The sequence below is a fragment of the Acomys minous genome (genome assembly GCF_964271855.1).
Source record: "Acomys minous genome assembly, chromosome: 12".
Taxonomy (NCBI): domain Eukaryota; kingdom Metazoa; phylum Chordata; class Mammalia; order Rodentia; family Muridae; genus Acomys; species Acomys minous.
The window spans coordinates 26,244,222-26,266,432 of NC_140493.1; the positions used below are offsets into that span (position 1 = coordinate 26,244,222).

At 53.2% G+C, this 22,211-nt stretch overlaps 3 protein-coding genes across 6 annotated transcripts; 2 read left to right on the top strand and 1 right to left on the bottom strand.

Annotated features, from left to right (window-relative positions):
- The first annotated feature begins 1,784 nt into the window (after nucleotides 1–1,784).
- GFUS (GDP-L-fucose synthase) lies at nucleotides 1,785–6,264 on the top strand. Of its 4 annotated transcripts, none has more exons than XM_084751616.1 (11): nucleotides 1,786–1,936; nucleotides 2,560–2,716; nucleotides 3,019–3,133; nucleotides 4,020–4,148; nucleotides 4,238–4,311; nucleotides 4,492–4,625; nucleotides 4,755–4,819; nucleotides 5,078–5,144; nucleotides 5,272–5,351; nucleotides 5,547–5,646; nucleotides 5,938–6,264. In XM_084751616.1, the coding sequence occupies exons 2-11, from the start codon at nucleotides 2,571–2,573 to the stop codon at nucleotides 5,991–5,993; spliced, it is 966 nt and encodes a 321-aa protein (XP_084607742.1). In that variant the 5' UTR covers nucleotides 1,786–1,936; nucleotides 2,560–2,570; the 3' UTR covers nucleotides 5,994–6,264. The 4 variants fall into 4 exon arrangements, with proteins under 4 accessions (XP_084607745.1, XP_084607744.1, XP_084607742.1 ...); XM_084751617.1 differs by having other exon boundaries at nucleotides 1,870–1,979; XM_084751619.1 differs by lacking the exon at nucleotides 4,020–4,148 and having other exon boundaries at nucleotides 1,785–1,936.
- Nucleotides 6,265–10,217: 3,953 nt separating this feature from the next.
- Nucleotides 10,218–15,503, top strand: PYCR3 (pyrroline-5-carboxylate reductase 3). Its single transcript, XM_084803232.1, has 6 exons — nucleotides 10,218–10,376; nucleotides 12,552–12,616; nucleotides 13,159–13,338; nucleotides 13,517–13,729; nucleotides 14,419–14,511; nucleotides 14,652–15,503. Exons 1-6 carry the CDS (start codon nucleotides 10,286–10,288, stop codon nucleotides 14,832–14,834), a joined length of 825 nt encoding a protein of 274 aa, XP_084659358.1. The 5' UTR covers nucleotides 10,218–10,285; the 3' UTR covers nucleotides 14,835–15,503.
- Nucleotides 15,504–20,227: 4,724 nt separating this feature from the next.
- Nucleotides 20,228–22,165, bottom strand: TIGD5 (tigger transposable element derived 5; the record flags this gene model as incomplete). The annotated part of the gene is made up of 1 exon (XM_084750628.1): nucleotides 20,228–22,165. One exon carries the CDS (start codon nucleotides 22,163–22,165, stop codon nucleotides 20,228–20,230), a length of 1,938 nt encoding a protein of 645 aa, XP_084606754.1.
- Between the last annotated feature and the right edge of the window lie 46 nt (nucleotides 22,166–22,211).

Sequence of the window (22,211 nt, forward strand, 5' to 3'; positions counted from 1 at the left end):
CCTGCTTATGAAGAGGACTGAGAAGATACCTGAAGCCTCCCCTGATACAAGTTGGCTATGTGACAGTGTAACCCGAGCATGAGGTTAAAACAGACCTGCAGCGTTACCCTGGGTTTGGGGAGGTTGCTGAATCTAGGAGCTGTCCATACTCTGCCAAGTCAAGGAACTTGAAGGCTGCAAGTGTCTAAAGCTCTTGTGCTGGCTGAACCTCCAGTGGCTGGCACAGAGGACAAGCCTGCACCAGAACGTTTTGACTTCCACAGGCCAGTCTGCCAGTAGGCAGGGTACGCCTTTCAGGCTGCTGTGGGAGCAGTGTCTCCTCTGGTTGCATCTGAAACAGGTCCCTGGCAGAGCCGACTCAGGCGGGACCCCTGCGGGAGGGGGCATTGCAGACCTCTGTTTCTTTGCCTCAAGGCAGCGGCTAAGGCCTGGAGTATATGTAGTTGTCTGCTGTAGCTGAGCCTGTTGGGAAGGCGCCTCTCCGGCTTTTGTAGACATTCGGTAACCTATGTGTAGATAGATTCACAGTGTGATGTGTAATCTGTAATCTGAAAGTTAATAATCATAGCTAAGATTGAAATAAAATACCTTGTGTTCGCGTCAGCTCAATAGCAAGGAAACCTGGACTGCTTGGCGTATTGCTCCCACGGAACCCACTGTTTTGAATGTATTACTGTCCAATAAATTCTGACTTTATGGGAAACCACAAGTGTGCCGGTTCTCTGCTCCACCGTTTATTTGGGCTCAGGGTATGTGTATGTGTTGAACTCAGGCCGTCAGACTTGCAGGCAAATGTCCTGAGCCGTTTCCGTAGCCTGCCTGTTTTGTTTTGTTTCTTTGTGTAGCTCTAGCTGCCCTAAACTCACTTTGTATAGTAGGCTTGCCTCGAACTCAGAGAGTGCTGATGTCTGCATTTTTAGGTCAATACTACCAGCCCAGTTGATATACATATGATTAGCTAAATCTGCTGTCCTACTGATCTCCACATAACCAATATGTATGTATGTATGTATGTATTTATTTATTTATTTATACACTGTTCTGCTTGCATGTACACCTGCACGCCAGAAGAGAGCACCAGATCTCATTATAGATGGTTGTGAGCCACCAGGTGGTTGCTGGGAATTGAACTCAGGACCTTTGGAAGAGCAGACAGTGCCCTTAACCTCTGAGCCATCTCTCCAGCCTGTATTTTTAATTTTTACATTTATTTTTTGTTTGTATACGTGGGTGCATCTGTGCAATACTGTGAACATGAAGAAAAAAAAGAACAACTTGTGTAAGTCAGTTCTAGCTTTTCACCATAAGGGTCCAGTAGATCAAACTCAAATGGACAGCCGTAGGGCCAACTGCCTTTGAAAACACCGTGCCAACATGGGCTCCTGTTGCTGGTATTTTATTTTATTATTATTATTATTTTTGGTGAAACATACTTTAAAGATGTCAAAGTAGAAGATATTTTATTCAGTCCTTTAAAATACTCTATTCAGGTAAACAAGAATCCGAGTCTCGTGTGAACACGTCGCCTATAGGATTGGTGCGGGACGCTGGCTCAGCCAGAAGGAGGCGCGTGGCCACTCCAAGCTATGCAGCAGAGGGAAAGAATGGAGATTTCCGGTCAACCTACTACTGTTTTGTGGGACCTGCGTCCCTTTATGACCACCAGAGTGTGTCTGGGTAGGCAACCTGTCCTCTGCTTTGTGGTTCCAGCGGTCCAAGGGGTATGCCGCCCACTGGCCAGCCCCAGGACTCAGTTTCCCAGATGCCTGTGAGACTCAGAGGATATGTCCCAGAAGCGCCCGCGCCACACAGTCGCATGACTAAGACTCCATTTCCCAGAGTTCCTCGGGAGGGCCTTGCCCCCTCCACCTGGACAGCGAGGAGCTGGAGAATTGTGCGCCGGAAGTAGCTCTCAAACTGGTGGAACCTCACGCAGGTGAGGCATTCAGGTGGACGCATCGCAGCAAACCACGGACCCGGTAGGCTGGTCGGGGCCGTAAGAGTCCGTCTGGTATCAGGGGTCTGCGTGGGTTGGGGCTGGGTGGCCTGTGAGGTCGGGAACCACGGGGTTTGGAGGGTCGGCCCTCATTCATTTGGGTGAGGGTTAATCCGCGCGGTTAGGCCAGAACCGTCCTGCAAGTTTGCAGCGCCTGGAGGCCGTCGGCGGTGCACCCTGTCATAGAACTATGCTTTCCTAAGCCGTAGGCTATGCGCTCAGCATTAGTGAGTACAGGGCCCCCTAGCAAGGGCACCGCCCCTTGTCTGTCTGTAGAGGGTGAGCGTTGGGGAGGAGCAGCCACTATGATCTGTGCCGAGAACTGCCACGTGTACGTTTTCTGCCTATTAGGGACATGGGTTGGGACCAAGCTGCTTTGGTTTGGATAGCAGCCAGCAGGATCCTGAGTCGCCCAAGGCAAAGGACTTCCTTGGGAACAGAGCTGGGCGTGTCTGGAGGCCTGTAGTCGCATTTCTGTGCCTGTTGCCCACTAGCCCAGGAGATAGAGTGGGGAGTATGGCACATCCTCGATCCTCCTTAGCTTACACCATTTGGCCTTCCAGGTGCAGCCACAATGGGGGAACCCCAAGGATCCATGAGGATCCTAGTGACAGGGGGCTCTGGACTGGTGGGCAGAGCCATCCAGAAGGTGGTTGCAGATGGGGCCGCCTTACCTGGAGAGGAATGGGTGTTTGTCTCCTCCAAAGATGCAGATCTGACGTGAGTTGGGGCCATATTCAGACCCAATCCCTCCTACTGGGTTTGGCCTGAGCTTAGCAGTAACCCTCCCTGAGTCTCTGTCCTCCCTGCCACGGGACTGCTCTGGCTGCTGTCTAAGTAAACATCCTCCCATAGGTCCGGGAACCCACAGCCAGCATCTGCTAAAGCCCTGAACTTGGCTGCTTGTCCCTTTGGCTGCCCTTCCAGCCATGGACCCATCCAGCTTCTACACGCAATGCCCGAGCTCCTAACGCTTGGTTCCTGGGGCTTCCCTAGGTCCACTGACATCTTGCTTCCCTCAGGGATGCAGCACAAACGCAAGCTCTGTTCCGGAAGGTACAGCCCACCCATGTCATCCATCTTGCCGCAATGGTAGGCGGCCTTTTCCGGAATATCAAATACAACTTGGATTTCTGGGTAAGTTGGGGTGCTGGGGACAACAGGCATTGGGAGCCCGGAGCTTAGGGTCCTGAAACTTGCACAGATTCACCCACAAGAAGTCCCTGAGGACTAGTTTTGCACAGCCTCAGAGACATTTGGTCAAGTGCTGACCTGCAGGATCGGGATGCTGAAGGAAGTTGGCAAACTCGGCTATGTAACTGGGCACAGGTTCCTGGTTGCTGAGCCTGCTTGGCTGCCAGGTTCTTGAACTCCCAGGCTTGGTTGGCTCAGCTTCCTGAATCTGTCAGCTACTCCGGGGTGTTGGGGTGTGCCTTAGGAGGAAGGATAAAACAGAAGAACTCTGCTTCTGCTGACTGCGCTCCTAAGACTTGGCCCGCCAGATTTTGCTCAAGGACTCTGTCCCCCAGAGCTCTATTTGCCCAGTCCTGTCTTTTCAGCTCACTGCCTGCTCACTACCCTCTGCCTTAATGTTAGATCAGTGTGCCTCGTATCAGTTTAGGGAAGAGAGCTGGAGAGGGGCAGGCCACTGAGAAGAAGCAGAGCAGGGCATGGCTTCTCTGGAGCTGGGATGTGGGGGGAAGGGGGACTTCTCCTTTGAAATGGAAACTCTCACCTAAAGTTTTCCTCATCTCAACCACCTGCCCTGAGGATGCCCCTCCGGCCTCCACAGCTAGGCAGACAGGCAGGCAGGGCAGGAGCTTCTTGTGGCCCTAGAGGATGGCAGCTTCTTTAAGGTCAGTGCCAGGAGGCTTAGCCTTGTCCCAAGAGCACGTCCAATCAGTAGGCACAGATGGCGCTCATATCTGAGCCAAGGCATGCTCCCATGTCCATCTGTGGAGAAACAGGCAAGGGCCTGGGTCCTTCATAGGCAGCCTGACCCCCCCTGTGCTACCCACCGCAGAGGAAGAACGTGCATATCAATGACAATGTCCTGCATGCAGCCTTCGAGGTGGGCACTCGCAAGGTGGTCTCCTGCCTGTCCACCTGTATCTTCCCCGACAAGACCACCTATCCTATTGATGAGACAATGGTGAGGGGCAGGGCTTCCTGGGGTGGGAGCTGAGGGTGTGGGCAGAACCAGGATGTGGGGGGTTCTCAGTGCATCTCCTGCTCCTCCAGATCCACAATGGGCCACCTCACAGCAGCAACTTCGGGTACTCGTACGCCAAGCGGATGATTGACGTGCAGAACAGGTTGCTTCTTCTTGCTCTTGCCCAGGCCTCTCCGGAGAGGGGAGGGCGGGCCCCCTGGGTTAGTGAGGCCTTTCTGCTGCCTCGTGTACAACACTTTCTAAAGACACCAGCTTTGGAAGGAACTGGGGACCATCAGGGTACATTCTGGGGATGAGGTCAGGAGACACCGTGCCTCCACAGGGCCTACTTCCAGCAGCACGGCTGTACCTTCACTGCCGTCATCCCCACCAATGTCTTCGGGCCTTATGACAACTTCAACATTGAAGACGGCCACGTGCTGCCTGGCCTCATCCATAAGGTGCACCTGGCCAAGAGTGAGTGCAGCTGTCCAGCACACGCCTGGCCCAGGTTACCTGCCTGAGGGGGGCCCTGAGCTCAGCTGTGGTGGGGTGAGCAGGGAGCTGGCCCTGGTTGCAGAGCTCTGACACCTGCCCCGCCTGTAGGTAGCGGTTCAGCCTTGACTGTGTGGGGTACGGGGAAGCCTCGGAGGCAGTTCATCTACTCGCTGGTATGTATGGAGGGAGCATGGCCTTTCCAGGAAAGCTGTGCGGGAGGTGGTGGCTTATGAAACAGTCCTCGAACCTTCCCAAGTCCCCAGGGGTGCAGCTTTGGCCCAGAAGGAAAATGTGTGGCCTGAATGAGGGATCTCCATCCAGGGTGAACCCTGGCTGTTTCCCCCGAAGGGAGCAGAAACAGCAGTACAACCTCCCCAGGAGGGAGCCTTAGGTGCCCAGGTGTGCATTTGACCCGCCCTTCTGACCTCCAGGACCTAGCGCGGCTCTTCATCTGGGTCCTTCGGGAGTACAATGAGGTGGAGCCCATCATCCTTTCAGGTGGGCACTCCGCAGCTGCTGTTGCCCACCGCAGGGCAGGACCTTGTCTACCCCAGTAGTGGGAGCAGACATGCCCTAGGGGTCTGCACAAGGAGGCCTGACTGACTGCTGGCCCGATTCCCCACAGTGGGCGAGGAAGATGAAGTGTCCATCCAGGAGGCAGCGGAGGCTGTGGTGGAGGCCATGGGCTTCTGTGGGGAAGTCACCGTATCCTCTGGCTCTGGTGATGGGATGATGGTGAGGCGCTGTGGAGGGGCACTGCGGCTTCGCCTGGTGGGGTGCGTGTTCCCTGGCAACAGGAGGGGATCTGCTTTGCCCCAGGTCTGTCCCAGGTAAAGATAGGTTCCAGATAGGGCAGGCGGGTAGCGCTCTCTCAGCTATGGCCTTGACCAACGTGTCCAGTTTGATGCTACAAAGTCGGATGGGCAATATAAGAAGACGGCCAGCAATGGCAAGCTTCGCTCCTACTTGCCTGACTTCCGTTTCACACCCTTCAAGCAGGGTAAGTTCCTGTCCCTCCCAAAACCCTTAACCACCCCAACCTGTGCTAACAGGCTCTTTGCCAATTAGCCCTCGGCAGCAGCACCAGCTGCTCCCTGCTGTGGTCTCATCATCCATACTGTGACCATGGGCGTTTGGTGTCCAGCAGGCTTGGTCAACAGACCTTTATCAGAGCCTGTACCCTCTGGGAAGCAGGACACTACAGTTTAGGGTGTGTGGGGGGTGGGGAGTTCCGCCCTCTCTACCTCCTGGGGTGAGGGCATCACTGGCTCTCACTTGTCTGCCTCTGCAGCTGTGAAGGAAACCTGTGCTTGGTTCACCGACAACTATGAGCAGGCCCGGAAGTGAAGCCCGGGACAAGCAGGTGCTCAGCTGGCAATGCCCAGTCAGCGGTCATCACCCTCAGACCCTGCCAAGAGCTGAGGATAATATCCAGCAACTTGAGCCACATGCTGGCCTCTCTGCCAGGGGCCTCCATGCTGCTGTCCAGAAGGGCCCATGTCCATCCTCGGGGAAAGGCCAGACCAGCACCTTGTTTGTCCGCTTCTGCCCCAGCCTCATTGTGTCCATGCCGGTGCTACTGGTCCATTGTCGAAACCAATAAAATGGATTTTCATAAGCCTGGACTCAGAAGCTATGTCCAACCTTCCTAGCCTGTCCAACCCTGGGACCCTGTGTGCTACTTAGCTCCTAAGAGCTTCTAGGCCCAAGGCAAGAGTCCCTGTGTGAAGGACCAGAGGATGGAGATCTGGGCGTCGGGATGCAGGCAGTGCAGGTCAGATATGAACTGTCCGAGGGCTCAGGTATGGGCAGGGCACCTCCCCAGCAGCCTGACTTGGATCTTGGTCATGCTTAGCCCTTCCGCTTGTGGCCACACACAAGCCTTTCTGCCTCAGACTTGAGGACCTTGGTGGATGGACCCACAGGAAGCTTAGTGATGGGTGCCCCAGACTTCTCCAGAACCCCAAGCCTGGCCTTAGTCAGCTCTAGCCACTGGAGTGGTGATGTCATGGGCCTTTCCATTCTGGTCATTCTTGGATGGTCAAATCTAGACCAGTCAGGGCAGCATAGAAGAATCTACCTAAGGGTGCTGCAGCTGGGGGCTGCCCGCTTTGGCATTGCATGTCTTGTCTTTGTCTACTGCAGCTCTGGGTCACTCTCCAGCTCCCATCTTAGAATCTGTTCACAAAGACTGATGGCACCAGGCTAGAAGCTACAGCTTCCTCTCAACCCTGAAACAGCTACCACTGTCCCTGAATATTTATAAGGGATACAGCTCCAGGCAGGCAGAAGTGACAGTTGGCACCTGTGTAAGACGTTCCCAGGTGATGACTCATGACCACCAGCCACATAGCTAAAGCTGACAACAGACCTCACACACTAGTGACTTTTTTTTTTTTTTTTTTAAGGAACAGAACTGTTAGAGATAAAGGTGATTTATTAGGCTGGATGTGCTCTGGGTAGCCCAACAATGACTAACACTAGAGAAGCCAAGAATCCAGGAGTTATTCAGTCTGTGAGGCTGGGCATCTCAGCAGGCCCAGCCTGGCCCTGCAGGCCTGGAGGACTCTTGGAGAGCTGCTGGTCTTCAGTGTACTGTGCACGGAAGCAACAAACAAGCCAAAAAGTTTCCTTCCATGGCCTGTTATCTGGGCTGCTGCCACCAGGTGGCGCTGCCTTGCTTCAGGTGCTTTCTTGCCACTTACGAAAATCAGTCTCAGGCTTGCCTAGCAGCTTGTGTTTTAGCTAATTCCAGATGCGGTCACAGTTGACAACTCACACCCCCACTTGTCCCCTCCCCTCAGAAACCACATCCATCTCACCCTCTGCCTTCTTCCCAGGTGACCAGCCTGTCTGCTGCTGTCTCATCACTTGCTCAGTTTTCCTCACCCAACCCAACCTTCCTATGCATTCTGCCGCTCACCAATGCCAATTCCAGCCTGCACCCGAGACCGGTCCATGACCGGCAGCTTCAGCCGGCCTCCCCTATGTTGTCCTGCTCAGTCCCCCTCTGGCTCAGGCCTTCCCAGCCCCCATCTCCAGATTTCCTTTAAGCCTAGTTGTCTAGAGACCACCCGTCAGTGTGCTAAACACATACATCATGTCAGGATGCACTAAGAAATCAGAGTGCCTTGGCCACCCTGACCAGACAGCTGCATGCGTTTTCTGGCAGACTTGAGGCCAAGTCTCAAGCTTGAACATTTCCAGGTTGCAGCCCAGAATATAGACATTTCTTACACTCATGTTTGGGTAAATGTTCCTTCTCAGCCGAGGGATTGAGGGTGGGGATGGGGGCACACTTCCAGCACTTGGGAGGCAGAGGCAGACAGGTTTGCTAAGAGTTTGAGGCCAGCCTAGTCTACAAAAAGTGAGGCGAGGGTAGCCAGTACTGTTAACACAGAGAAACCTGTCTTGGAAAAACCAAAAAAAAAAAAAAAAAAAAAAGAGTTCCTTCTCCTCCACCTTTCTATAGCCGGTCCTGGGTAGATCTTGCTCCCTGTGTATAGTGAGGATTCTGCAAGTTCCCTGTGTCAATCTGCTTTCCTTTGGTACCTGAGACAGTTAACTCATAAGGGAAAGCATTATTTAGCTTTAGTTTTCAGTTCCTGGTGTTACAGGTTTCCATCCGTTGTCAGGCAGGCACATCACTCTTAGGTTTCTGGTGGGGTCTGGAGAAAGACTGGGGAATACAACTCTTTACCTCCCACAGCAAAAAAGGAAAGGACTGTCTGTTGTGGAAGCTTCGCTTTATTTGCAAACATGTTTTCGCTTTAATCCCAGGAGTGGGCTATGGGGGGCTGCTCCAGTTTGTCCACAGCTGATAACTGCCTCCTGAGAGGGCAGGAGATGTTTGTCAGCTGTGAACTACCTCATGCAGGGGGTGTGGTCTTTGTCAGTGGGGATAAAAGCCAGACCCAAGGAGAGACTGGGGGCTACCAGAAAGAAGGCTGTTGGTGCTTCCCCCCTGCTGCTCCTGGCTGCTGTTGATGTGGCTTAGGGAGAAAGATTTAAAGAACTCCAAATAAAAACAGTTGAACAAAAGTACTCAAACAAGGGCAGAAGACTGTGGTGGTGGGCAGAAGCAGCGAATCTTGAGTTCGAGGCCAGTCTCGTCTACAAAGTTCCCGGACTGCCAGGGCTAAACAGAAAGACCTTGTCTCAAATGCCAAAACCCATTAAAGCAAACAAACAAACACAAAACAAAGGATCAGGGTCCCAGCCTTTGCCCCATCCATCCAAATCACCAATTCAAACAACTAAACTTAATTTTCATTCCCTAAAGTGACTTTGAATCAAAGGTACACGCGGGCTTCCCACAAACTGGGTAAAGGCAGTTGTTTTGCTTTGAATGTGTATAGTTAGGCAAACTAGAACACAGCACTTAGAAGTAAGCAGCGCTTGTAAGGGCAATGTTGTCCTTGGACTGTGTAGCTGGGCAGTTAAAAGCTGGTCCCGCTTACCATAGTTGGAACATGATGGACAGTTGTAGGCTTCGAACTTTTTCAAACCTGGGTTCTTTAATGGTTAGACCTCCCTTCCAGCCCACCTATCCTAGATAGGAGAGAAAAGAGGCTAACAGGAACAGGAGAAGTAGACCTTCTTAGACTCAAGTTTCCGGGAGCGATTCCACTGGTGTAGTTGGCAGGATTCCAGCAGACCCGTTAAACAGCAAACCAGCAATTCAGCAAAGGGGACTGCAACCGTAGTAGCCGGAACCCAGAGCAGCAGCTGGAGTCCAGAATCTCAAAGGGTTCTCTGGAGCGGTTCTCTCTAGGAGCAATGGACAGCCAAACAACAAGAAACAAGACCAAGACCAAAAGGCCCAGCCTCTTGTTTGGGATACACACACACACACACATCCTCTGAAAGTCCATACTAAGATGCTTTTCAGCTGGCAAAGACCAAACCCTGGCAAGAGGCTGTTCCTCTCCTAGTGGATAAACATCACCTGTTCTCTCACAAGTCTGTCCCCCATTCCACACTTGGAATTAAAACAAAAACATGTTTACATCCACTACACTTGTTCTGCTTGGGGCTTCTTGCTTACTTTTTATTTTCTTTGCGTCATTTCAGCTAAATGACTATAATCTGTAAGAAATGTATGTAGAATTAAATACAGATAATTATTCTGGCGAAACGCTAAAGCAAACACATTTCTAAAAAAAATAGAAAAATAAATGCTGTGTACCGGTGACTGATGGTTAGTGCCGCTTTTAACGTGGAGAACCACAACAGGTATTGAGGATCGAACCCAAGGCACACAAGGTAGGAAAGAGCTGTACGAGCTTGTAATGCTGTTTACCGTCAGCCCCATCCTGGGGTGGTCAGAGCTTTTCCTTCAAGTCTCTCTGCATGGCTCTGGGGAGATTCTAGCTTCGGGTCTCTCAGGACGAATTTGATAGCCTGCGCAGAACTAGCACTCGATCCTTTCTCTTTTCCCTTGGCAAAATCGCCCTCTGGTTCACCTATGCTTTGGAAAATCCCGCCTCAAACAAAAAGTGAGCGTTTGCGCCCCGCCCCGCCCCGCCCCGCCCCGCCTCTTAGTCCTCCTCGAACCCGCCCAGTCGCGTCTGTCCATCAATGCAGTTCTAGTGGGCGGGGCTTGCTGCCGGGAAGAGAGAAGGCTTTCCCTGAGCACCATGGCGGCTGCGGGGTCTGACCCTCTGCGTGTGGGCTTCGTGGGCGCAGGACGCATGGCAGAGGCCATCGCGCAAGGCCTCATCCGAGCAGGTGGGGAGGCGAAGCCTAGATGGGGGAGGCTTTCCAATGGGAGATGCCCTTAAGCATCAGCGGGAGGGACGCACACGGTCCGCCCCAAGGTCCAGTGGGGTGAATTCGCTCGGTTCCTGGGTGAGAACGCTACAGCAGGCTTCCATCAAGGCCTTTAGGGCCCCTGGATGAGCCAGCAGCCCCTTTCCCAGGCGGGTGGGCGGGTGGGCCAGGCGTGGTGTGGAGAAAAATAACAGCTTATTTTATTTAACACTGATTGTATTATTGAATTATATTCCTTTAAATGTATTGAATTAAAGAAAATTACGATTAACTTCACGCGTGGCTTCTTTGGGGTAGAAGGTGGGGTTTCTCTGTATAGCATGGTTGGTCCAGAGCTTGGCGCAGAGACCATGCTGGCCCCTGAACTCAAGAGATCCCGCCTGACTCGGCCACGCCTCTCGAGTGCTGCCACCACCACCAGGCTCACCTATGACTTACTTCCTTAACGTGGCTTTAAGTTTATAGTTCCAGATGTGGCTCAAACTGTGTTTTTTTGTTTTGTTTTGTTTGTTGTTGTTTTTTTTGTTTTTGTTTTTTTTGTTTTTCGAGACAGGGTTTCTCTGTGTAGCCTTGGTTGTCCTAGACTCACACTGTAGACCAGGCTGGCCTCGAACTCACAGCGATCCACCTGCCTCTGCCTCTCAAGTGCTGTCGTGTTTTATATTGAACGGACTTAATGCCAAGTTAGTGTCCAACTTCCTGGCTCCTCCTCCTGAGCCTCTGATTTGGTTTTCTATTCCTACATCAATCAGCGCCATTCTCAGAGGTGGAGGGTTCGGCCAACTCTTCTGGGCTGAGGACTGCTGGTGTATAGGGGGGGCTGTTAATACTGGCCTGACGCTTCTGTACAGTGTTGAGAAAACTTTGTAAAGAAAACTTTACAAACAGATGGCAGGTAGAGAGAGGTGACCTTTGGCTCTCTGCTTTCAGTTGTACGTCAAAGTCCAGCGGATCATAATTGTCAGAGAGCAGCTTCCTACACATGTAAAGCCTGGCAGTTACTCCCTGCCATGATTAGCTCCATATGTGTTCCGGAGTGCACTTCCGTCTGGCCCAGTCTTGTCTACCTCTACATCTTCCAAAGACAGATGGTTTGCACTAAAGGGGTACTTAGTGCCCCCCCCCCCCACATCCCAGCACACTTGCCGTGTCCCAAGGGAACGGATCCCTCTGTTAGATCTTTATTGGATTGGCTTTGGTTTTTTCCTGAGACAAGGTTTCTCTGTGTAGCCCTGGCTGTCCTGGAACTCAAGCCTGCTGGGCTTCAACTCACTCACCTGCCTCTGCCTCCCAAATGCTGGGATTAAAGGCGTGCACTACCATGGCTGGGTAATTTCTTTTTCTTTTTTGTTTTTGTTTATTTGTTTGTTTTTGGACTCGCTTTGTAGACCAGGCTATCCTCGAACTCAGAGATACACCTGCCTCCCAAGTGCTGGGATTAAAGGCATGCCCCACCACACCTGGCTTTTTCCTTGTTTTGTTTTTTGAGACAGGGTTTCTCTGTGTAGCCTTGGCTGTCCTGGACTCACTTTGTAGACCAGGCTGGCCTTGAACTCACAGCGATCCGCCTGCCTCCCAGAGTGCTGGGGTTAAAGGCGTGCGGCACCATGCCCGGCTTTGGCTACGCTAATTTTGTTTTAAAAATTATATGTGTTTAATCTGCTTGTGCACTATGTGTGTGTGCACACACGTGCACGCTTGCACATTTGGTGCCTTTGGGGGCCAGCAGAAACCACTGGCTCCATTGGAGGTAGAGTTGTGGATGGTTGTCAGCTGCCATGTGGGTCGTAGGAACCCATCCTAGGCCATCTGTAAGAGCAGCAGGTACTCACAGCTGCTGACTTCTCCCTCCCCGCTGTGCGCCCCAGGCCTGGTGTTCCTTCAGAAGTTCTGAATTTGGCCAACAGTCCTAAGCAGAGACCTGTGGGCTCTCTGTCTTGTTAGGATCAGGCAAGTCCCTGGCCCCAGTGTCCAACAGCGATGGCAGTGGCATTCAAGTACAGTTGAATTGACTTTGCTTGTTCAGCCCCAAGGAGCCCTGCTGTGTCCCTGTGGAGCCTCAGGGTTAACAGTGGACTAGGCATACTGTGTCCTATCTTTCCAGCGCTTACTAGCTTTTGCCTTTTTATATAGGCAAAGTGCAAGCTAAGCAAGTGCTGGCCAGCGCACCAACAGACAAGAACCTCTGCCACCTCAGGGTGAGTGGGACGCCGGGCCTTGTGCTTCTGAAGCGTTGACTGGGCAGGCGTAGCCGATGGTTTGGTCCGTCCTGGAGGAGGGGAGGTCAAAGGCCAGGAAGAAAGTCAAGCTTCTGGAAGACTCAGAGCAGATTCACTGTGTGCCTGTGTAGGGTGTATGTGGACACTAATCAGGAAGGAAGGTTCCAGAAGATAAAACTTAAGAGTCTGCTAGATATGGTGGTGCATGTCTGTAATCCCAGCACTCAGGAGGCAGAGGGAGGTGGATTGCTGTGAGTTCGAGGCCAGCCTAGTCTACAAAGGGAGTTCAGGACAGCCAGGGCAACACAGAGAAACCCTGTCTTAAAAAAAAAAAAAAAAAGACTAAGAGTCTGAGGAGCAGGGCCTACTGGGTTTGCTTTCGGCATTTGAGAGTACGGCTGGTACAGACATTTGTAACGCCATAGGCCTGAGAGTACCCCTGGGATACAGAGTGATTGGCACGCGGGTAGGTTGTAGGATGCCCTCACGTTGTTTCATTTCCGGCCCCGCTGTCTGGTTAGGCTCTGGGTTGCCAGACCACGCACTGCAATCAGGAGGTGCTCCAGAACTGCTCACTTGTCATCTTTGCCACCAAGCCCCAAGTCCTGCCAGCTGTGCTGGCAGAGGTGGCCCCTGCAGTCACCACCGAGCACATCGTCGTGTCTGTGGCTGCTGGGATCTCTCTGAGCTCTCTGGAGGAGGTGAGTGGCCCATGGCCTGGATAAGGCCTTGACCCGGAAATACAGGCTCCGTGGGCCATACCTGGGAGGCCGATAGCATTCCGGTCAACTTCCAGAAATAAACGTTAGCCCACTGGGGGTTGGGTGCCTGGGGAGTGGGTTGGAGAATTTGCCTGACACTGAGCTCTCTCCTGTCCAGCTGCTGCCCCCGAACACACGAGTGTTGCGAGTGTCTCCCAATCTACCCTGCATAGTCCAGGAGGGGGCCATGGTGATGGCACGGGGCCACCATGCCAGGAGTGACGACGCCAAGCTCCTCCAGGACTTGCTGGAGGCCTGTGGGCAGTGCATAGAGGTTCCTGAGTCCTACGTAGATATCCACACTGGCCTCAGTGGCAGTGGTGTGGCCTTTGTGAGTATTGTCCTAACCCAGAGCCTGGAAGGCAAGCTGTGGGGGCCCCAAGTGATCCGCAGGCCACCTGAGCTCGCTCTGTTGTCCCTAAAAACATCATGCTTTTTATTTATTTTTATGTACATTGGTGTTTTGCCTGGATGTGCAAGGCAATCAGATCCCCTGGAATAGGAGTTAGGCAGCTGTGAGTTGTCATGTGGGTGCCAGGACTTGAACTTAGGTCCTCTGGAAGAGCAGCCAGTGTCCTTAACCACTGAGCCATCTCTCCAGCCTCAGAACATCATGTTTTATTAGACATTGAGGCTGGCCCCTTTACCAAACTCTGGCTTTAGGCCTTACAGCCTCAGGTATTTGTGACCCCATTTAGGGCCTTGTTTCTTGTGGTTCTGAGGCAGTGGTTCTCAACCTTCCTAATGCTGTGACCCTTTAATTTAGTTCCTTCTGTTGTAGTGACCTCCCCAACCATAAACTTATTTTCTTTGCTATTTCATAATGGTAATTTTGCTACTGTTAGGAATTGTAATGTAAATGGCTGTGTTTTCTGATGGTCTTAGGTGACACCTGTGAAAGGGTCATTCAGCTTGCAAAGGGGTCGCGACCCACAGGTTGAGAACTGCTGTTTTGTACACAGCAAAAAAACGTCAGTTCTGGCATGCCTTCTCTTCCTATTTTCAATGCTATCGCCACAGGTGTGCACATTCTCGGAGGCTCTGGCTGAAGGTGCCATCAAGATGGGCATGCCGAGTGACCTGGCCCACCGCATTGCTGCCCAGACCCTGCTGGTGAGTGAAGGCTCCCTCAGGAGAACGTCGGGAAGGTTCGAGTGTGCCCTATCTCCAGCGGACAGGAAGTCCAGCAGGCTGGGGAGATGTGTAGCTGCCTCACTTCTCTCAGCTCTCTCCTTTAACTCTTCTCCCCCCAGGGGACAGCCAAGATGCTTCAGCGGGAAGGGAAGCACCCAGCCCAGCTCCGCACAGATGTGCTCACACCCGCTGGAACCACCATCCACGGGCTTCATGCCCTCGAGCAGGGTGGCCTTCGAGCAGCTACCATGAGCGCTGTGGAAGCGGCTACCTGCCGGGCCAAGGAGCTCAGCAAGAAGTAAAGCAGGCTGCAGATGAGACTACAGGCGCCTTGTGTGGGTGCGGTGATGTGCTGTCCCCCAAGTATAATGGCCACCATCTTCATCGGAGACACTGTGACTCCTTATAAATTACCGTCAAGGGGCTGGAGAGATGGCTCAGAGGTTAAGAGCACTGGCTGCTCTTCCAGAGGTCCTGAGTTCAATTCCCAGCAACCACATGGTAGCTCAGAACCATATACAATGGGATCTGATATCCTCTTCTGGAGTGCAGGTGTACAAGCAGGCTGAACATTGTGTATGTAATAAATAAATAAATAAATCTTTTTTTAAAAAAATTACCATCAAGATCAGGTCTGTTGACTTGGACATTCATCCAAGGAAGGAAAGGACGGGAGGGTCATTTGACCCTTATCTGAGATTCCAGATCCTCCCCTTCTGCACCCCTCAGCCAGGCATGATTGTGTCCTAATTGCACAGGACCTCATGGTCTCAGGAGGTAGTAGACTATGTTATCTGTGAAAGAATTAACTGAGGCAAGAGAGGTTCTCATCATTGCAGACATGGGGACCTCATCTACCATGTTGGCATGAGTTGTTTTGATGGTGTGGCTGCTTTGGGGTCATCCACATTCCTGTAAGCAACACCCCATCCATACTCTGTAAACCCAATAAACTCATTGATTGGACTTTAGTAGAATTGTACTTTGGTTTGTCCTTGGCATCCTATACAGAAGGGATAAGTATATTTCCTCAGAGTTCTTACAACAGTGGGCACCAGCCTCTTTGCTTGCCCAGGTCACCGCCATCTTCCACTTGTCCCACCTTTAAGGACCACAGTTTTCTATCCGTCACACAAGTGTTTCCACTTCTATACCCAGAAAAAATGTCCATCTCTGCAGGCCTCCTCACCCTCAGAGTGGCAATAACCCTACTTCTAAAGAGACATGATAGCTAGTGTTGGTTCTCAGGTGCCTGAAAGCAGGCCTTGGGGGAGGCGGGGATGGTATTGGAATTCATGACAGAGCTGCTTGCAACAAGAGCTACTGAGCCTGGTCTGGAGTCTTGGCCCTTCTCCAAATTCCTATTGGACCATCCAAAAGCCAGTAGCTATACTAGAGGAGGACAGGGGTGGGAATGGCAGGGAAGCTTCCTCCCCATGAAGCCAGAGTCTTGACCCAAAGGAGCAGAGTCCCCAAGTGAAAGCTGGAAAACTCACCTCCCCTGAGCGGCCAGCAGGTGGCGTGCCCTTCCATAGTTGAGGAGAAGCTACACCAACCTGCCCTGCGCTCAGGTTGCCCCAGTCAAGTGGAAGAGCTGTTTGACAGTTCAAAGGTTGAGTCCTAGCTAGCTTTGAAAGACTAGACCCCTGCCTCCAGCCAGACATAGTTTCTTCCTTACTGGACCTAAGCTGGTTCCATGGCAGGTAGAACTTGACCTCAAGAATTCTGGCTTGGGTCAAGAGTCTTTGAGTGCCCAAAAGCACTGGCTTTATAACCACGGTACTGCCCTGGCAGGATTTGACTCTTTAATATATTTTTTGCTATACCACCAGCAGGCCAGGAAAACCAGGCATTAGAGAAGAGCGAGGCAGTGGGATTGAGGGCCAGGGCTCTGAGGCTACTGTACAGGGAGGACCTGGTATGATTCTGGCCCTGCCCTAGGTACCCTCTCTACCAAAACTCTCACTGCCATCCAGACCCCAAGGTGCTGACTCCCTCACATTTACCCAGCTGCCTCCTGAGACTAGGTTGGAAGCAGCCGTTACTGTGGCTTGGAGCAGCTCTCACCTTAGCTGGGTGGCACTAGGCAAGTTAACCCTTAACTGCTAAGCAGGACTAGTGGTATTTACAGACAGGAAGAGGCTGTCCTGTCCCCAGTCCCACTACTGCTCCAATGCTGCAGCCATGCCTTCTCTCGGCCCACATCTCATCCCACTCCAAGGAAGTGCTGTGTGAGCTGGGAAGGCAGGTGACACAGACAGCAGAGGAATCCACCATGCCTGTGTTGTTCAGACACAAGACAGTCAGTTTTCCTGCAACCTGGCTTCCAGGCTATGTCAAGTCAAGGCAGGATAGAGCCCCAGGGTCTGGTATAAGGTACCCCTTTATGGGAACTCCTTGGGCAGCCCACCTGTGAAGACAATCACTGATGGTGATGAGTCAAGGGCTGTTTGTCCCCTGGGACCAGGGCTGGGAAGTGGAACACACCCCTTCATTGCCTAGTCAAGGTCTAGAGCTCCTTGTTATGGGGCCTTAGGTCCACTGGTGGCAGGCTGGGGACACAGGCTGTTGGCTACACAAAGCAGCAGCTTTGGGGGCCATACAACTGTGACCCTATAATCCAGGCCTCTTCCTACTGTGTGCTACCTAGTCACTGCTTTCTGAGATAAGAGCTCAATATGGTCCCACTTTTATGCTTTCCTCCTCCTCCATCCTATGCATTAGATCCAGTCACAAAAATAAGACTAAAACAGGGTAGCTGATGAAGTTGACCCATTCCACCTTTATTACACAAGTGCCATTAGACCATGTGGCCAATGAGCTCAGCTGTGAGCAAGGTTGAGTGCCCAAGAAAGGGCCCTACAATAGGACATGGAAGCCCCAAGCCCAAGATCCCTTTGAGGACAGCTGATAGGGTCAAGATGCTCTTGTGGGTACATTCAGAAGAGGATAAACTGCCAGGTCCCAGCTAAGCTTTCCAAGGGCAGTCCTGGTTTGAAGGGCTCAGTCCCCAGAGAACTAACCTTCTAGCTTTAGGATGCTCCCCTCCTCTCACACCATTTTGTTTCACCTATAGCTCAGTTGCTATCACTTTCCAAGTACATGGCCCTTGGGGACAAGACTGCCTATGACCAGCTCCTAACCTCCCATAGCAGTGGTGGTGGCTCCAACAGAACCCACACTCTGTGCGCTGTGTACTTTCTCCAGAGAATGTTTATGAATCCAAGGCAGGATCACCTAGCAGAAAAGGTTGTCTAAACGCCCCATGCCAAAGGATCAACACACTTTGTGGGGGACAGGCAGGCCTCCGGGGCAAGCGAACTGGGATTCCTGCATGATGCCTGGTATATAGCAGGTAGTAATGGCTGCTGAAGGAACTGTAGCTTCACCGACTGTCTTTACTAGTTTATGCAACTCAGTGCCCATAGGAACGGCAGTGCACCTCAGATGGGTGCTCTCCTAAGGGGCCCAATCAGACACTGAGTACAGAAAGGTGAGGTGACTGCACATCTCAGGCTGAGCTGCCACTGGGGCTGAGGCCTCTGTACAACAGCGTGTGCAGCACTGTAAGGCCCGGAGTTATAGGACCCCCTGCTGGAGCATACTTTAGGCACCTGGGCAAAGCAGAGTCCTCCATAAACAGGACTCAGCTACTAGACTACCAGACCCTCTGCCAATAGCATGTAAAGAGCACCAGGGTATCCTATTCCACAAAAATTGATTTTTTTTGGTAGTACTGTAGTTTGAACTCAGAACCTCAGACATCCTAGGAAACACCCTACCATTGCACTACATCCCAGGCCTGAGAAGACACCTTTGTGCCTCCTCATTGGCATCTCCCTAGCCCAGTTAATGATATAGTACAGTGACACAAACCTGACAGGAACTCTCTGTGACTCAGTTGGCCTATGCTTGTTTATAGGGCAGCAGCAATATGGGGCCACAGCAACCTCCTGGGCCTTGTGTGCTCAGATGAAAGAAAAGGGCTTGGACAGTTAGAGAGGCTGGTGAGAGGTCTTACTCCTGAGCCCTGGTCTCTGCCAACTCGTGTCTGTCTGGGCCTAGGCCAAAGGAGGAAACAGAAAGGACGAACAGAGCTCTCCAACAAACAGTACAGGTGGCCTAGGCTGAAGAGCAGTTACTAGAGGCTCAGGCTGAATGTACAGCCAAGGCCCAGGTCTGCCTCTCTCTCTGGACTTGGGAGGCAGGTCTGTCAAAGCTGGATGGTACCTGGCTGCTGGTATAAATACAGACTTCCTAAACCCCACCCAGTGCTAGTGCTAGAGAGCTCCCTGCCAGCCATGTCTGCCCAAAGTTTTCTTGGTCTTCAGACTTGGGGAGGCCAAGCACCTAAGTGGTCAAATGGGCCCCAGAGTGCACAAGGGAGTCTGCCACCTAAGCCTTGGTTCTCTTGGTGCATGCTTTCCCTCAGCTCTTAATATTTATACAGATTTTTTGACTGGAATGTAGCGTGGTTCTGAGGAGCTGTATTCTTGGGCCCGCATGGAAGTCACTATGGGATATCTCATCCAAGGCTCCACCCACCGCCACGCCCTTCCCCGACTCATGTTTTCAAGACTCTTGAAGATGAGGGGAGAATACCAACCAGGACAAGGGCTCAGGACAGGGCAAAGACACAGGTGCCTCAGCTCTGGGCTGAGGGCAGTATTCTGAACCCACAGTTGGGACACAGCAGTGGAGTGATACATAGTTTGGACATTCCTTTGAGCCTTTTCTCCTTCAACCTGGGCCATCCAGCAAAAGCTCCTCAGCCACACCTTTGGCAATACCGGATGGGTCTAGGGAGAGGGCCAGTGTGGGAAGAGCCCATGGGGATAGGGGTTGACACTAAGGCACTGCAGAGTTCAAAGGCTATGATCTGCTTCCAGGTAGATCAGTTAGCCCTGGAGCTAGACAAAGTGGTCTGTGGTTTACCCTGCTGTTGGTCAAGACGCCTGGGTCCAAACGCTAACACTTGCCAACATCATGAACAGAAGATCTTCCAGAACAGGACTGTTTGAAGGAGAACTAGGAATCTAAGTGGGCACAGAACTTACTGTACTCACTGCATCCGAAACCTCACCAAGCACCGGGGCTTCGGTTTCGCTGCTTCCCATTCATTTGTGAGCACCCCCACCCCCACCCCCCAGGCCAGGGAGCGGAGCCTAGCCTGGGCTCTGACCCAGCACAAGGGCCTGTAGTTAGCAGAACAAGGGGCAAAGAGAGCCCAGAGCCCACCTCACTCTGCCAGCACTCATGGTTCCCTGGGAAGGGCATCTTTTAAAACAGGTTTAATGTGCTTTTGTTTTTAAAACAAAACCAAGTGCTTCCCCACTGAGATGAGACCAAGTAGCACCAGGGAAGCAGGTGAAACTGATGCAGCAGCCGTAGCCAGTGCACATGGAGGTGTGGGTCAGGTGAGCCCCATAGGGGCCAGAATGGAGGTGCCGCCAACTGTTGTCCAAAAGGTGCTGTGCTTATGTGCCCATGTGTGCCTACATGTGCCGGGGAAGAGCATTTGCTTCTTTTTAGCTATTTCCCCAGGACCAGGACCAGAGCTCCTCCAAGCTGGGTTAGGTGTGCACCGCTGGACCTCTATAGTGGACTCTACCAGAAAGAAAAGCTGGAAGATGGCCGACTGTGTATGTCCCCTCTCTCTCAGTGTAACAGGAAAAAGGCCCCAGGGCCAAGGTAGTCACACAGCATCCTCAGAAGCTGCCGCCGAGGGGCCAATGCCCCCAAGCCTCCGTGCCATGGTGATGAGGGACCGTAGCTGCACTAGCCTCAGTGGCCCCACCTCTCTAGGATCCTGACTCTCCAGCCACCTCAGAGCTGTTTCTAGTCCCCAAACAGCTTCCCCAGCAGTGGGTACCAACATTGCTCCTTGCTCAGTGGCTTCTTCCTCCTCTTCCTCCTCCTCCTCCTCTCCAGCCCCGATGCTAGAGAGCAAGCTAGCTGGGGATGGAGGGGCTGCGGGGCCCACTTCCTCTCTGCAGCCCTCGGGGAGACCGTCATCATCCAGGTGCAGCCACTCGGCCACCTCTTCAGGTGCAAGGCGCTTGTAAGCCAGAGCTGCCAGATGGGTGAGGTCACTGAGCACCCTGCTGTGTTCTGCAGCCTCCTCTATAGGGTGGGTTGGTTGCTGCCCAGGCTCAAAGGCTGCCCGCAGACCCAGCAGCCAGCAGCGCTCTATACTGCCTGCCTGAACCAGGTCCCAAGAGAGGCCAGCCAGGTATAGCATGTCCTTGAGCATGAAGCTCCTCATGAAGTCCAGAGGGGAGCCACTGGCACAAGACACAGCAAGTCTCAGCAGCTCCCGCTTGTACAACTGTTTGAAGGCTGCCACTACACCATGCTCCAAGGGTGCAGGGATGTGTGCTCGGCTGTTGCCCTTGGTCAAGAAGAGCACTCGAACTGCACCATCGGGTGTCTGCAGCTCCTCTGGGGACCCAAGGAGCTCAGGCTGGCACTGCGTGGGAGTCTCCTCGCTCTCCTCCAGGGCAGGCATCCTAGCGGACCAGCTTGGACAGGGTGGATGGGCCACCAGCAGCACAGCTTTCTGTTGCAGGCAGCTTCGGCGCAGGTAACGCTTGACGCCGGGGACGAATTCCTCAAAAAACCAGCCTCGAAGAAGAGGACGACTGAGCCAGGCATCCGGACTGTATCGGTAGGAAGCCGGGAACTTGTCCTGGTTGTGGTGTCGCAGGCTTGGTGGGTCAGGTAGCTGCCCGATGACTAGTGGCTTCAGCTTGTGGCTGCCCGTCAGGTTGGCGGCCAGCAGTACGGTCACTCGGTCGCTGTGCCAGCGCCGGCTGCACCCACCAGGCCCGCTGGAGTCCCCAGAGCCTGGAGTTGCGGCCTGCTCCGGAAGTAACCTCCAATAGAGACCAGTAACGTTAGCGTTGTAGATCTGCTCGTCCCCATAGCCGCCTTCGGAGTGGGGTAAAGCGGCCGACTCACCGTCGGGCAGGAGATCTGCGCTCGGTGGCTGCGCCGGCTCTTCTTTGACAGGCGCGGGGCCTGCGACCGGGGTCTCGGCCTCACCATAGATGCGTTGGCTAGAGATGCCGTGGCGCTTCTGCCAGCGCCAGAACCAGCCGTGGCTAGCCTTGAAGGTACACTCGGGGCCGTAGATCTGGCGAGCAAAGGCCTCAGCCTGCGCTTGGATGACCGGCCCGGAGAGCGGCACGCCGTGCTGGCGCAGGGTGAGGAACCACGAGTAGACGGCTCGGTCGATCTCCTCCTCGTTGGCCAGACGCATCTTCTTGCGCTGCGTGCCTACTTCTCCACCAAGCTGGTCCAGAAACCAGCGCAGCTTGGGCTCGTCCTTGAGCCATCCGCGCAGCGTGCCGCCCGGCACGCCGAAGTCTCGGCACACGCTGGCCTGCCGCTCACCGCCCTTGACGCGCTCGATTGCCTGCAGCTTGTCTTTGATGGAGTAGGCCTTGCGGAAAGTCATCTTCACGGCCACGCGGGGCCGCGGCCCGGGCGCCGGGGGTGGTGGGCGTGCGGTGGAACCCGAGCCAGGCGTTGGCGGTCGCGTCTGCTCAGCAAGGCGCCGGGGCTCAGCAAGACGAGCACGAGGACGGACCGGGTGCAGGGCCGGGCCTGCCGGAGGGCTGGCGGGGTACATGGCGCTGGAGCCAGAGACCACTAGGGATAAGCGAGCCTGACACCCC